The 14,223-nt window shown below is 42.3% G+C and overlaps 2 protein-coding genes across 3 annotated transcripts in view; both read left to right on the top strand.

Annotated features, from left to right (window-relative positions):
• Zcchc4 (zinc finger CCHC-type containing 4) overlaps positions 1-8,147 on the top strand; it is a 37,586-nt gene extending 29,439 nt beyond the window's left edge. Inside the window, exons 11-13 of the mRNA XM_070012409.1 lie at positions 2,056-2,107; positions 2,612-2,756; positions 7,466-8,147. Coding sequence (XP_069868510.1) covers positions 2,056-2,107; positions 2,612-2,756; positions 7,466-7,601 — 333 coding nt within the window. The 3' untranslated portion in view covers positions 7,602-8,147. The remainder of the gene's footprint in view (positions 1-2,055; positions 2,108-2,611; positions 2,757-7,465) is intronic.
• A 5,623-nt stretch (positions 8,148-13,770) lies between these two features.
• Anapc4 (anaphase promoting complex subunit 4) overlaps positions 13,771-14,223 on the top strand; it is a 39,295-nt gene continuing 38,842 nt past the window's right edge. For both annotated transcript variants that reach the window (XM_070012677.1, XM_070012676.1), the window contains exon 1: positions 13,771-14,070. In XM_070012677.1, coding sequence (XP_069868778.1) covers positions 13,942-14,070 — 129 coding nt within the window. In that variant the 5' untranslated portion in view covers positions 13,771-13,941. The remainder of the gene's footprint in view (positions 14,071-14,223) is intronic.

The following is a 14,223-nucleotide window of genomic DNA, read 5'->3' as shown; positions in this document are numbered from 1 at the left end:
TTCTAAATGTTATTTGGTTAATATTCCAGTTTGTATGAATGTGTATTATCTATTAGGTGTATTTTAATACAGTAGTACTTTATTTCTAACTATATATGTAACATTGCCCTCCTGCTTACTTGAATTTACTTTCATATGGTAATGAATGACTGCTAAAAATTGGAGGGTTTCATATAAAGCCTTAAGGGATGCTACACAGATCTGTCTGTTGAGGGCAAATATATGACATTTGTTTCACATGTTGTGAAATTAACAACGGCCTCAGGAAGTAGGTGGTTACTCCCCACTTTCTTATAGCAAAGAAAGGACTCCAAGGGACATACTTCATATTTACGTATTTAGCTATTGTATTTTTCTTAATAGCCTTTAAAAAAACACAACCAGCTTTAGATTCACAGCAAGCTTAAGCTAGGTTAATTGTCCCATAATCCCTGCCTCCTCCCCAGCCAGTCTCCCCCACTGTCAACACTACCCATTAGATTCAACATTTGTTACAGTAGATGCACTTGCCTGGGCATGTCATCAATACCGAGTGCACATTTCAGGTGCACTCTTGGGGCTGTACCCCAGCTCTCCAAGTGTGTTTGGGTTTGGATGAATGGGTAATGACCTGAATTTGACATTGTAGTGTCACACCAAGTGACTTCATGTTCTCCCTAAAGCCTTGTTTCCTGCCTTACTAATGGCTGGTACCACTGCTATATTCATAGTCTTTCCCACACTGTCACAGTTTGCAGTCCTACAGGATGAATGACACCTCTGTAGAGGGCCTTCTTCCACTGAATCATAGTTTTGTGTGTGTATGCATGCACACACATGCATGCACGTGCAAGTGTCAGTCCTAGGGCTTGAACTCAGGGCCTGAGCACTGTCCCTGGGCTTTTTTGTTGCTCAAGGCTAGTGCTGTACTACTAGAACCACAGCTCCACTTTGATCTTTTGGAGATAATGATCTCATGGATATTCCCACTCAGGTTGGCTTTTAACTGAGATCCTCAGATCTCAGCCTCCTGAGTAACTAGGATGACAGTTGTGAGCCACCAGTGCCTACCTTGAGTAATCGGTTTTTAACAATTCTCTATCTTTCCATGGCTTCTTGTGAAAGGAATCCTATTGTCTGGATAAGTCAGTTTATTTAACTCTTCTTTTACTGAAGAGCATTTTGGTTGCTTCCAAGTTTTGCCACTTAGTAATAAATCTATTTTTAGAAGGACCATAGGATGACTCTAAAGTTTTCTTTGTTTATTTTAACTAACTCCAGTCAGAAAGTAGATAGTAAGATAGTAAGCACAAACTCTTCTCCAAAGAAATGCTGTATTTATGTAAATATTAGTAAGCATATTTTTCATAATAACATTATTTTATTTCTGACTATACTATGGTAGCATGCATCTAAGTATATTTTCAATTAGTTTAGAAATCATCTGTATTTTGCATATGAGTTTAAAATTGAAGAATCAGATGCACATGTAGGTAGTGCAGGGAAATGACTAGCACACATACCAGAGCAGCAAAGGGAAGGAAGGCTGGTGGGGTCTACCCCTGACCTGAATGGTTAAAATCAATATTTTCTAATGATCCTTATCAAGTTGGACATATGTGTCTTATGCATTTGTAGGTATGTTTCATCAGAGTTTTAAAATCCTCAAATAGAAACAAAAAACCTATCTTTCTAAATTACATAAAGCTATCAAATAGGAATTTCATGAAGGATTGTGTAGTATAGACCTATAAAATTACTAATCATTATTTCTCTTGAAATTTTCATGTGAGTCCCTCTTTGTGAAGATTGGTTGCTTGAACTGGAGTGGATTTTGAAGATCATTTGGATAAATCTCCTAGTTACATAGTTAAGGAAATTGAGGCCCATCAAGGAGGCATTTGAGTTAAGTAGAGAAATGCATAAATTAAAATCAAAGTATTTAATTGTGAAGCCCAGAAAAGGGAGAAATAGAGATGAATAATTTACACCAATTTTAGTAAGACATTTTAATTTTTAATTGTAGAACTTGGTTGTTAATAACAAATTACATGGAGTTTGAAATTGTTTTTGCAGGATGGCAGGAAGTGGAAGCATTGCTTTTTCTGCAGGAAGTGTGTAAAGCCTTGTAAGTATGGGGTGTGGGTGTGAGGAGGGCCTGGTGAAGCGATTTGGGTTTTTGTTCTCCCTCCATAGGATTTTTATAAAAGGCAAATAATGATGAGACCTTGCATTAACTTACTTGCTTAGTCATAGCCAGTGGCTCATACCTGTAATCCTATCTACTCAGGTGTGACAGCCTGGGCAGCCGGATCTGTGTGGTTCAAGTAAGAGAGCGCAAGCCTTAAGTGAAAAAGCTAACAGGCAAGATTGAAAGGCCCAGAGTTCAAGCCCTCGGACTAGTATTTAAGAAAGCAAAGCAAAGAATTAAAAAAAAAAAAAAAGACAGAGAAGTGATTTATTGTGGGATTCTAACCTCTTCACTTTGGGTCTCTTTAGCCAAGCTAAAATATCTCTGCAAATCAACTACAATATTTGAAGAAAACATTATCTCTACATCTTACTTAGAAGTTAATGAAGTGAAGAAATATATTCATGGAAGTTCCTCTAAAGCTTACTTTTTATTTTACAGCCTGGATCCACTGTAGCATTTGCGGTCACTGTGCTGTCGCAGATCATTCCTGTGCGGGCCCCGGAGCTGGCTGCTTCATTTGTGGCAACTCAGATCATAAACGCAGCACTTGTCCTAATACCTGCCTCTCCAGGGGAGCTAACAAGTCAGTTGGATTCTTTTTTTTTTCTCACTAAAAATGTCCTTATGTACTTCATACAGAGCGGTCTGCCCAACTCTGCAGCATTCAGAGGAGGCAGAAGCCCTGTGTATTAGTTGTCTGGACCGGGGAGGATGGGTGAGTGGAAGAGCTTGCTTCACAGCGTCTAAAGTTTAGACAGCAAAATAACCAAAGTGTAAGGTTAAAGTGATTAACTTTACATGTTCTGTGGTCCACGTGACATTAGAGCTTTGGGATAAGAAGTTAGGTTTCCCTGAGGAGCAAGACAGTGAAGTGAGACTTGGATCACCTGAGAGTTGATGACTGGAAGGATGGAGAACACATTTCAGATTGACTGCAGTGTGTGTTACACGGCAGACAAGTGGTGTTACTTCTTTACAAATCTTACCAGATTTCTAGAAAATACTTAGAATATATTTAGATATGCTTAATACTTTTTTTTTTTTTTTTTGCCAGGCCTGAGGCTTGAACTCAGGGCTTGGGCACTGTCCCAAGCTTCTTTAGCTTGAGCCTAACACTCTACCCTTTGAGTCACAGCACCACTTTCGGCATTTTCTGTTTATGTGCTACTTAGGAATCGAATCTGGGGCTTCACGCATGCTAGGCAATCACTCTACCACAAAACCACATTCCCAGCCCTTAATGCTTAAATATTAAAAAAAAATTTTTTTTCTTTCCTGCCAATCTAAAACTTTTATTGTCTTTTATTTTTCATGATTAGTTTAACTTCTTCCGCCAATGTTTGGTATTGATTATAACTCACAATAAAGTTCCAACAATGATAATGTCATATTTAGAAAAACGATTGCGGTTTCTCAACTAGGGTCATTTGAATGATTATACTGTTCCTTGAACATAGCCTGTGCACAGTGGCACACACCTGTAATCCCAGCCTCGCAGGAGGCATAGGCTTGTGTCTGAAGCCAACCCTCAAAAGAAAACAAGAGACTCTTGCCTGAAAAATAACTAAAGCAAAAAGGGCTGGGTGTGGTTCAAATAGTAGAGGACCTTCCCAAGCAAGTTCATGGACCTGAGTTCAAACCCTTGTACTGCCAACATAAAAACACCTTAACATCCCATAGTTAAATCAGCCAGATTTAACATTAGATGAAAATTGAGATTATGAATAACGTTTTAGACTATCATATGCTTTGTGATGAAAAACATTACTAATAGAGGTATTTAATGTTTTAATAACTTTATGATAATTCTTTTAAAAATTAAATGAAATTGGGAGCAATGAAAAACTTTTTTCTACTAAAGTCTAGACACTTATTCTGCCTATTATTTAAATAAACTAATTCATATATTTACTTTTTTTTTTTTTTTTGGTTGCTTATAGGGCTTGAACTCAGCCTGAGCACTGTCTCTGTGCTCTTTTACTCAAGGCTTAGTACTGTACCACTTTGAGCCACAGCTTCACTTCCAGTTTTCAGGTGGTTAATTGGAGATAATAGGCTCATGGACTTTCCTGCCTGGCTGGCTTTGAACTGTGATCCTCAGATCTCAGCCTCCCGAGTAGCTAGGATTACAGATGAGTGCCCAGATATTTACTTTTTTTTGTTCATTTTCAAAAGTAGTCCAAGGTAAAAGTAGAACTATTAAAAAATAAATAAGTTGCACCCAGAATCTTCCAAACTTGTTACCTTAGAAATCTTCAGGACTTGACCACCCTGTTGCATGTACTGGACTGGGAACATTGTGTCACTTGCAATGTAATTTTGAGTGAAAACAAGTAGGCGCCATGCTCAGCCTTTAATTGTAGGTTCTTCATTGCTTCTTAAACAGCTGTGATAGTAACATTGTTTTCATGGGTGAGATTATATATCATCCCTCAGTATTAGATTTGATCAATTTTCATTCTAAGAACAAATCCCTTGAGATGTGGTCTACCTGATAACTCTTACCTGGTATTACTTGTTTCTCAGAGAGGACTTCTAAACTCCTGTTTACAGTTACCACTCTCAAAACATTTTCATAATGAAATTGATAAGCCAAGATTTCCTTCTTTATAATAATAAAAAGAATTTAAATTTCATAGCATACATGGCATAAAGGGTCCTTTCAACTTATGCTTTGTATAGCTTTGTCTGCTATTTTTGCTTAGTGTTAATTTTTCTTCAGCTGTGAGCTGGAATGCTAGCTCCATCTTGTGGTGAACACTCCTTCTAGCAGTTATGTAAATCCTATAATTTAGAGGACAAAGACTAGGTCAATGTAATTTTAAGACAAAATGAAACAATTGATTTATACTGAATCAGAGTTCAAAGACTTATCTCTAGAAGGTTTTGTTTATTCACATTATAAAAAAATAGTTTAAAATATTTTCCTTCTCCATTTACTGTATCCCCAAATGAATCAGTTTTATTTTTAGCCCTGCTTATGAGTGGATGAACTGAATTGGAATTTAAAGTTTGTATACTGGGACACATGACTTTACTATTACAGATTATACTTCATTGAATTTGCTAAATTATTGCCTATCAGGACTTATCCTACTTTAATAGTAGGGGAAAGAAGAGATTTATATCACATGCACAAAGCAGTAAGACAATGAGTTTTATTTTGCTTTGTTTCGGTTGAGTCTAAACCTAATCTCAGTTAACAAAAACTGAAGAATGCCTTATAATCATCAGACAAAACATGAACATTGTTGACATGCCAAATGGTGCCTTAATACCATGTTAAGATCTCTTAACTGTATTTTTGTAGCATGTTGATTCTATTTTTGAATTAAAAAATTATTATAAAGTTGATGTACAGAGGGGCTACAGGGGTACAGTTATTTACCTTTATGTAAAGGGTACATTACTTTTTGGACAACATCATCTCTTCCCTCACTGTCTCTGTTGGTTCTAATTTTATTTTGTCACTTGAACCACAGCTCCACTTCTGGCTTTTTCAGTATTTAATTGAAGGTAAGAGTCTCATGGAGGAAGTGGTGCTGTGGCTCAAGCGGTAGAGCACTCGCCTTGAGCTGAAGAGCACAGGGACAGCGCCCAAGCCCAGAGTTCAAGCCCCACAGCCGACCAAAAAAAAAAAAGTCTCATGGATTTTCCTCTGTCTGGGCTGGCTTTAAACTGCAATCCATGGGGCTGGGAAGGTGGCTCAGTGGTAGAGTGCTTGCCTTGCATGCATGAGGCCCTGGTTCGATTCCTCAGCACCACGTAAACAAAAGGCCGGAAGTAAAGTGCCCAGGCCTAGAGTTCAAGCCCCATGACTGACCAAAAAAAAAAAAAAAATTAAACTGCAATCCTCAGATCTCAGCTTCCTTGATAGTATTATTATAGGCACTAGTCATTGGCATCCAGCTAAAAATTTTATTTTAAACTTAGTATGCATTGTAGTATATGCGGGGGTTTCACTGTAATATATCCATGCATTCTCACTGTGCAGACTGAGTAAATTCATTGCTTCCACCATATTCCTATTCCTTCCTCCCTCTTTCCCATGGTATCCTAGTTCATGATGCCAAGAAAAGTATAGAAAAATGTGAAGTCAAGTTAAAATTCTACATGGTGGTCATGTGAAACTCTCATTGATAGCAAGTACTTACTGATCGATTCCTGTGTGGCTAGCTTCTTCTGAAGCTTCTATCTGATTAATTTGTGGTGGAGTGATCACTGTGAAGATGATTCAAGAGCACACAGGTCCTAGAATTAGGCTGTTCCTGCTACTTCCTCCCTATGTGCTCATAGGACATCAGAGCCCCTGTCTCTTATAAAAAATGACACGAGGGTGGGCTGCCTTGCTCAGTTTCCCAGCTCCTTGGAGTCAAACGTTATACACATTCACTTTCGTATCTCCAGTACCTAATACATACAGTATTGAATGAGCCAATAGTGGGGCCCAAGTCTCACCCACTCAGGGACTCCATATTGTAAATGAAACCCTTTTTTGAGGTTTTGTCCTGGGAATCCAGCTCATGGTTACTTACAAGATGGGGCTCATTTCCAGGTGTGTCAGTGCTATTATATTAGTACCAGCTCCTGCCTGTTCTTTGGTACTTGCTAGTATAATGGCATCTGTCTGCTAGAATGGAGGAATAAACGAATGGCCAGTAATCTTTCATAGCCCAAACTACCTGAGAACATGAGAAACAGAGAATATGGTCAGATATGATATTGTTAGAGGGAAAATTCCAGCCTGTTCAGTTTGAACTTAGTCTTCATGAAGTTGAGGACATCAGCAATGACCAACAAGCCCCTTGTCAGGATTTTCAGGCCTATGTAGAGAAGAAGTTAGTGCCAGGCAGGATAAAGGGCCCTCAAGCATGGCCAAGATTTTTGTTGTGTATTTTGTATCCCTGTAAACTGTATCATGTGTGAATCTCCCTGTCTCAAAAATACGATTTGAGGGGCTGGGTCGAGCAGTGTAAGGGGGTACCCTAATCACCAAAGCTGCAAGCAGCCTCACTGACATGGTTGCCTTCCCTGTGGTGCAGTTGTCCCCAATAGCTTGCTCTAACTCTGTAGTAACCATGTTTTAAAGAAATGTGTTTTCTCAAACATTTTGCTTGATCAGGCCTCTGGCTATTGTTATGGTTTAGGATACTGGAGATTTATGCTTACAATACAGTAAATCTTTTCCCTTCTTCTATTTTCTTATTTGGCTAGCTGGTTAATTGAACTTCCACATAATTACATAATTCACTGTGTTCATTTTACAAAATAATTTAGCACCTTGTTTTTCAGGGCTGTCAGAAAGCAGAAGCAAAGAAAAAGTAATAAGATGAAAATGGAGGCCACTAAAGGACAGTCCATGAATCAAACGTCTGTTATCAGGAGAAAGAAGAGGAGGGAAAGAGTCCATCAATATCTTTGCTCTTAAATGTCCAGTGACTTGAGAATAAGAAAGATTTATAGTCGAACCTTTGATGCCATTTTCTGCAAGTGCCACGCTGACGTTAAATTCAGTCGCTTTCAAAGGTATGCACCTTCCTCAGCTCTGTAACAGGCAGGTGGCATTTGCTGTTCCCAGTCCCCTCCTCTGCCTCCTGGGAGACCTGGGGAGTTTTCCATCGTTCGGCTGATTTCCTGGCACTCTCTACATGCTTTCTCCCTCTTTAAGTCTCTCCTAGTCTTAATTATTTTGGCCTCTGTCTTAAAAAAAAAAAAAAGGCATTCAAAGTTCTTTGCAGACAATGTCAGAAGAAAATGGAAGTAAAAACCTGTGACCTTTTATGTTAAGATGTGAATATTTTTTTTTGTGTGTGTTAAATACTTGGCAATGTTTAAACTCCTCTCAAAGTAAAGATGGATATACAGATTTTTTAGGTTGTATCTAAAGATGATGGGAAGAATTTTTACAAAGCACTGTAGGCTATAAAGATTATGACTGTAATTATATTACTATTAAATATTTATTTTTCTTGTACCTTTTGCCCTTGTCCTTTGATGGATCATGTAGGTGTTGGGTGAATGAGATATTCAGAATCAAGACTGGCTCTGTCACTATATTTCTTCTTGTTTTTGGTTTTTGTTTGTTTGTTTTTCTGAGATAAGTAACTGGGGCTGGCCACAAACTCATGATCTTCCTGTCTCAGACTCCTGAGTGCTGGGATTACTGGTGTGAACCACCACTCCTGGCTCAGTTCATCTCTTTGTGGAAGTAGTTGGTAGCAGGATGCAGGAGAGTGATCAAACTTCTCATTCTTGTCCTGAAGCATATTTCCTGGTCTGGCCAAGTCACTCTTACATGTAAGTCCCAGTGTTTTCACTGATGACAATGGATCGTAATGTCTGTCTATTAGGATTAGGCTATAACCGTGAGGTTTGTTTTGTGATTATGTGAGCCATGTGCCTGGCTGATAGTTCTCTCCTATTGGAGGCAAGAGTTCTGTTCAGATGATCGCTACTGAGGCCTATGGCAATCATCTTGTGTTCCAGTGCTGCAGCTCTGGAGGGAGTCATTTGATCTCCCAGAACAAACAATTCTTCGCTCCATTTCTCTGTCAGGTATCTGAACATTATCCCCTTAAAATGGAATCATTTTGAATGACTTGAAATTTGCAAAGTGACTTTTCTCTTGTTCCCAAATAACTGCTGTGGAGCTGATTTGGAGGCCTCCATGTGGGATTTAGCTTGAGCTCTGACAGCACAAGACCATCTGGCACTTACATTTCAGGTTACCGTGGCTGTTAACATGGCCCACACCAACAGGGTAGTGGTGTACACAGGCTACATCAAAGATGAGTTAAGTTCTGGGATTTGAAAATGCTTCTCCTGTCTCCCTGGTTTATTTTGTGTTGCCATTGTTTTTCCTTTTTTTTTTTTTTTTTTTGCTTTGCCTGTTGGATGAACCCAGAGTCTTGTGCCTGCTGGGTAAATGCTCTACCACTGATATACACCTCCAGCTCTATCTTTCCCATTTGTCCTGGGGACTGCTGTGATGATAGGAGAGACAGAGTGGAGATGACAGGATGAAATATGAACTCTAAATCATTTTGAGTTTCCTTCTCTGATGCCAGCCTGGGTAGGGACATTGCCTGATTTTATGGTGTCCACTATATCATAGTAAAATCTGTTGTATTTGCCACTGAAACTCACCCACCTGTGGGACCACGACTGCCAGAGAATTGGGTCCTGATGGCCAGTACTTATTCTCGTCTTCATATTCCTTAATTTTAAGGTTACATCAGTTGTAAAATACACCATTGAAGCCTTGCACAATGGCATGCACCTGCAATCCCCATTACTCTGGAGGCTGAGCTGAGAGGCTGCAGCAGGAGGCTTGCTTGAGCCCAGTTGTTGAGGACCATCTCATTCAATAGAAATGTGACGCTTTTTTTTTTTTAAAAGCACTACTGATTTTTTTCATAGCATCCCTATAGAAAACAAATGTTTTATTGTACATAATTTTTATTAGGACTGGGAGGTAGCTCAGTGGCAAAGCGCTTGCCTAGCAAGTGCAGCATCCTGGGTTTGATCCTTAGTACCAAAAAAGAAAAAAGAAAGCAGTTAACTATCTTCCTCCCGCCTCCCACCCCCCCAAAAAAATCTTAGTTATAGTAAAAATTAATGTACCAGGGGCTGGAAATGTGGCTTAGTGGTAGAGTGCTTGCCTAGCATGCATGAAGCCCTGGGTTCGATTCTTCAGTACCACATAAACAGAAAAAGACAGAAGTGGCGCTGTGGCTCAAGTGGTAGAGTGCTAGCCTTGAGCAAAAGAAGCTCAGGGACAGTTCCCAGGCCCTGAGTTCAAGCCCCAGGACTGGCAAAAGAAAAAAGAAAAAGCCAAATCTTTGAGTTTGTGTCTATTCTTCTCAAATATTTAGTATGGGGGGCGGGGGAAGGGGTGAACTAGTTTTGAAATACCAAACCACAGTCTTAAAAGGGTTGGTGGTGTACTGCCCCCTCCTGTATTATTTTCTTGGTGCTCTCTGCAGTGGAGTGGTGCATCTTTGGTCATCACAGATGCTTTATACATGTAACTTCTGCCCTATTAGAATGGCAGTGCACTTATTTTAGTTCTGTATGGGTTAGAAGCTCATTGACAGCAGAGGTTGGTTGCTGTCATTGAGTTTGCCATTGGAGTTTCGAGAACAGTACCTTGTGAGATTCCTCCATTGCATGTGGCTTTGGTGATTGGGAAACAGTGGCCAGAATAACATGTTTTCCTGGTATCCCATGCTCACAAGTACCCACTCATTGAATGGAAGCACCATTCAGCAGACCACTTTTTGCCTCAGAGCTCTGACTATATAGAAGATGCTAACACCCTTTGTGCTACTTGGGTAAGGAAAGCTTCCACCAAAGGAAAATCCAATTTCACTTATTTAATGTGATTTTAATTGGGTAACATTAGGACATGGGATAAATTACTGGAGGGTTAACTAAAAAGGTCATTGCAATAAAGTAAGGATAAGATCACTGCTGTTTGGTTTGGGGCATTTTAGTATAAATGTTAACTCAGCAAGATTGGGGAAAATAACACCAGAAGTCAGCAAGAAGATCTCAGAGCTATAAGAGGTGAATTTTATTCCATGAACAATCTCTAGACTGTGAAAGTGTTTATATAGTCTAGACTAACAGAGGGATGGTAATGGGTGAGTGCTAAGAAACTAAACCTGTAATGTAGTTGTAATCCCAGTTGTTTGGGAGGATTATGAGTTTGAGACCAATCTGGACTACACAGTGAGACTAAGTAGATGGGCCAGCTTCATCATCAGATGGGAAGCCAGGAATGGGAGACAACTGGAGGAAGTCAGCTGCTGACTAATTACTTTTTAGTTACTGCTGGAGCCAGGTAAAGCAAAAATATCCCTAGAGAAAATCGGCTTCAACTTCTTATCCATCCAATCAATCACATGCTAAAATCCCCTCCTCCCCCAAAGGAATAATACCTTTTTGTGACCTACAAGTTTTCACAAATATGTTGTGAACATCAACTTTATAAAAAGTTTTATTCTTCAGGGTGGATATGCCACATCTTTTAAAAGAGAAAGCACATTTATTTATTTGTTTATTGCCAGTCCTGAGGCTTGAACTCAGGGCCTGGACACTTTCCCTGAGCTTCCTTTGCTCAAGGCTAGCACTCTACCACTTGACCCACAGCGCCACTTCTGGCTTTTTATGTTTATGTGGTACTGAGGAATCGAACCTAGGGCTTCGTGCATGCTAGGCAAGCACTCTACCACTAAGCCACATTCCCAGCCCCCAAAATGGTTCTTAAAAGTTGGGCACAGGTAGGTGGCTCATGCCTATAATACTAACTACTTAGGAAGGAGGCTGATATCCAGGTCAAGAGGCTCACTGGAAATCCAAGTCTTTGCTCAGGCCCTCACGTAAGCCTGCCTTTCCCACTGTTGGCCATCATGGACAGATATTCATGCCACCTTGACCTCAACTGTCCTTACCAAACTCCTTTGCTTTGGTCTACTTTCCTTCTCATTCCCAACTACCTTATACCTACCCTCTGAGTTGTCTCTGAGTCTGTACCCAAATATTCCAGACTTGGAGTCTCAACGATTCCTTTCCTTCACCAATACCCCTAGGAATGTTTTTAGAATCAACCCTCCTATCATCTTTTTACTGACAGACCTTTCCTTTCTAACTCATCACCCTTGACATGAGAATTAAAGCCCTAAATAGCCAGAGAACTTGTGTGGAACTGTACACTCTCCTCCCCACCCTCTCAATCTTAGGCAGCTACTCATACTATAGTGTGAAAACACACCACAGGTATGAGCTAGCCTAGTGACTTATTTTGTCCCTTTTTCCCCTCCCATCTGGTATCATTAAAAAGCATGGCTAGCAAGGTGCCAGCTGTAATATCAGATACTCTGGTGGAGATCTTAAGATTCTGGTTTGAAACCAGCCTAGGCAGGAAAATCCATGAGACTTTTTTTTTTTTTTTTGGGGGGGGGTCTGGTTGTGGGGCCTGAACTCTGGGCCTGGGTGCTGTCTCTCAGCTCTTCAGCTCAAAGCTAGCGTTCTACCACTTGAGCCACAGCGCCACTTCCAGCTTTTTTTCCTTTTGCTTATGTGGTGCTGAGGAATCGAACCCAAGGCCTCATGCATGCAAGGCAAGCGCTTTACCACTGAGCCACCTTCCCAGCCCATCCATGAGACTCTTATCTCCAATTAACCACCAGAAAGGCCAGAAGTGGAGCTGTGGCTCAAGTGGTAGAATGCTAGCCTTGAACAAAAAACCTAAAGGAGACAAGCCCCAGTACCAACACACACACACACACACCACCACCACCACCACCACCACCAACAACAACAACAAATGCTGCTTCCCTGAGCCTTTCTTTTCTGCTTGATTCTCTGCCACAAAATCACAGATGAGCATGTTTGATAAAGCAATATTCCCACAAGGAGGAAAACAAACCATGGGTGAAGGTAAAAGCCTCCTTTTGAGGGCAGAGAGAAAAAGGAAAAGCTGGCAATACCATAGCAAAATCTTGTCCTATGACTGCTTTGATCATGTTCAGTAACAGCCCTTGCCCTGCTCCCTAACACTTGCAGCCACCTCTCAGACTGCAGTTTCCTGCCCACATCTTGCCTGCCACATCTGTGCCGTTTCCTGTCTTGTACTGCCCCCTAGATATTCATACTTTCCCTCTAACATTAATGTTGCACACTCATCCTTGATAGCACTGTGTTAACTGATAGCTCCATGAAGTCATTTTCCTGAGCTTCAGGTCCAGGAAAACGGTACGTTTATAACAAGGCCAGGTGTGGTGATGAACAGCTGTTAGCCCAGCACTCAGGAGACTGAGGCAGAAACGTCGAGAGTTCCAGGCTAGGCAAGGCTACAAACTGAGACTGTCACAAGGTAGCCTGAGAAACGATGGAATGTGTTCTCTGGAAAGAAGCATCAGGTCGATTCTGGTTTACAGGTCATCGGGGAGGCTGGTAGCCTTGCTTGTACAACCCACATCCTTTCACACAACCATAGGATTAACCCTGTGTGCGCCCACAGCCTGCCTTCATTGTGGCTGTGACACACGTTTGATGGATGAGGAGTCCAAGAATGTCTGGGAGCTTGGAACCAACCCGTCTCACCTCTTAGCTTTGACTTAAGAACTGGAATTATTTGAATACTGAGTCCCATCCGGTGTTAATTTTCTCTTAAACTGGGTTTTCAAAAAGTTCCCTGCAACCAGGGCTGTTGACCGCTGAAAGTTTACACTGTTTCTGAAGCCCTCACCTCTGACGGTCTCCTTCCCACAGCAGTGAAAATTCCAAAAAAGCGATAAAGACCTGCAAGTGCAGCCACAAGCACGCACAGACTTAATCCTTCCCTAAAGACTGGTGGGCTGCCCTGCCCACCCTGCTCCCTCCATCCGCTAGGTCTAGGCTTTGCCCCGCCCACTCGGATCCAGGCCCCGCCCACGCAGACCCCAGGCCCCGCCCATCCGCTTCAGCGCGCGCCACGCCCTCCCAGACCTAGCTTTGCCCACGCGCTGTCTATTGCTCTCGCGAGGACACGGGGCGCAGGCGCCGGAAGTTCCCGGAGCGCGCGGCCTGGTGCGGTGAGGTGCGGCGCGGCGGGGCGGGGCCGAGCCGAGGAGGGTGGGGCTGGGCACGGCCTCCCCGAACGCGACGTCGCCTGCAGAGCGAAGCTCCTCACCACCGGCCCCGCCGCGTCCAGGGCTTTCCGTGGAAGGCCCGTGGCCTGGAACTCCGCCGGCCTCCGGCAGTGTCTCTGCAGGGCCGCCCCCATGTTGCGATTCCCGACCTGCTTCCCATCCTTCCGGGTGGTGGGCGAGAAGCAGCTCCCGCAGGAGATCATCTTCTTGGTCTGGTCGCCCAAGCGGGACCTCATTGCGTTGGCCAACACCGCGGGCGAGGTAAGTGAGCCTCGCGGCGGGGCCCGGAGCCGCCCGCCCGCCCGCCCGCCCGCCCGCGGGGCCTGGGTCTCCCCGCGTGCAGGCCCGGCGGACCTCCCACCGCGGCCTCTCGGGGCGGCCGTCCACTTCAAGTGAGGATCGCGAAGGCCCACA

This window comes from Dipodomys merriami, unplaced genomic scaffold (genome assembly GCF_024711535.1).
Source record: "Dipodomys merriami isolate MVZ:Mamm:240054 unplaced genomic scaffold, mDipMer1.0.p SCAF_9, whole genome shotgun sequence".
Lineage (NCBI taxonomy): Eukaryota > Metazoa > Chordata > Mammalia > Rodentia > Heteromyidae > Dipodomys > Dipodomys merriami.
This window is presented reverse-complemented; position numbering and strand designations above follow the sequence as displayed.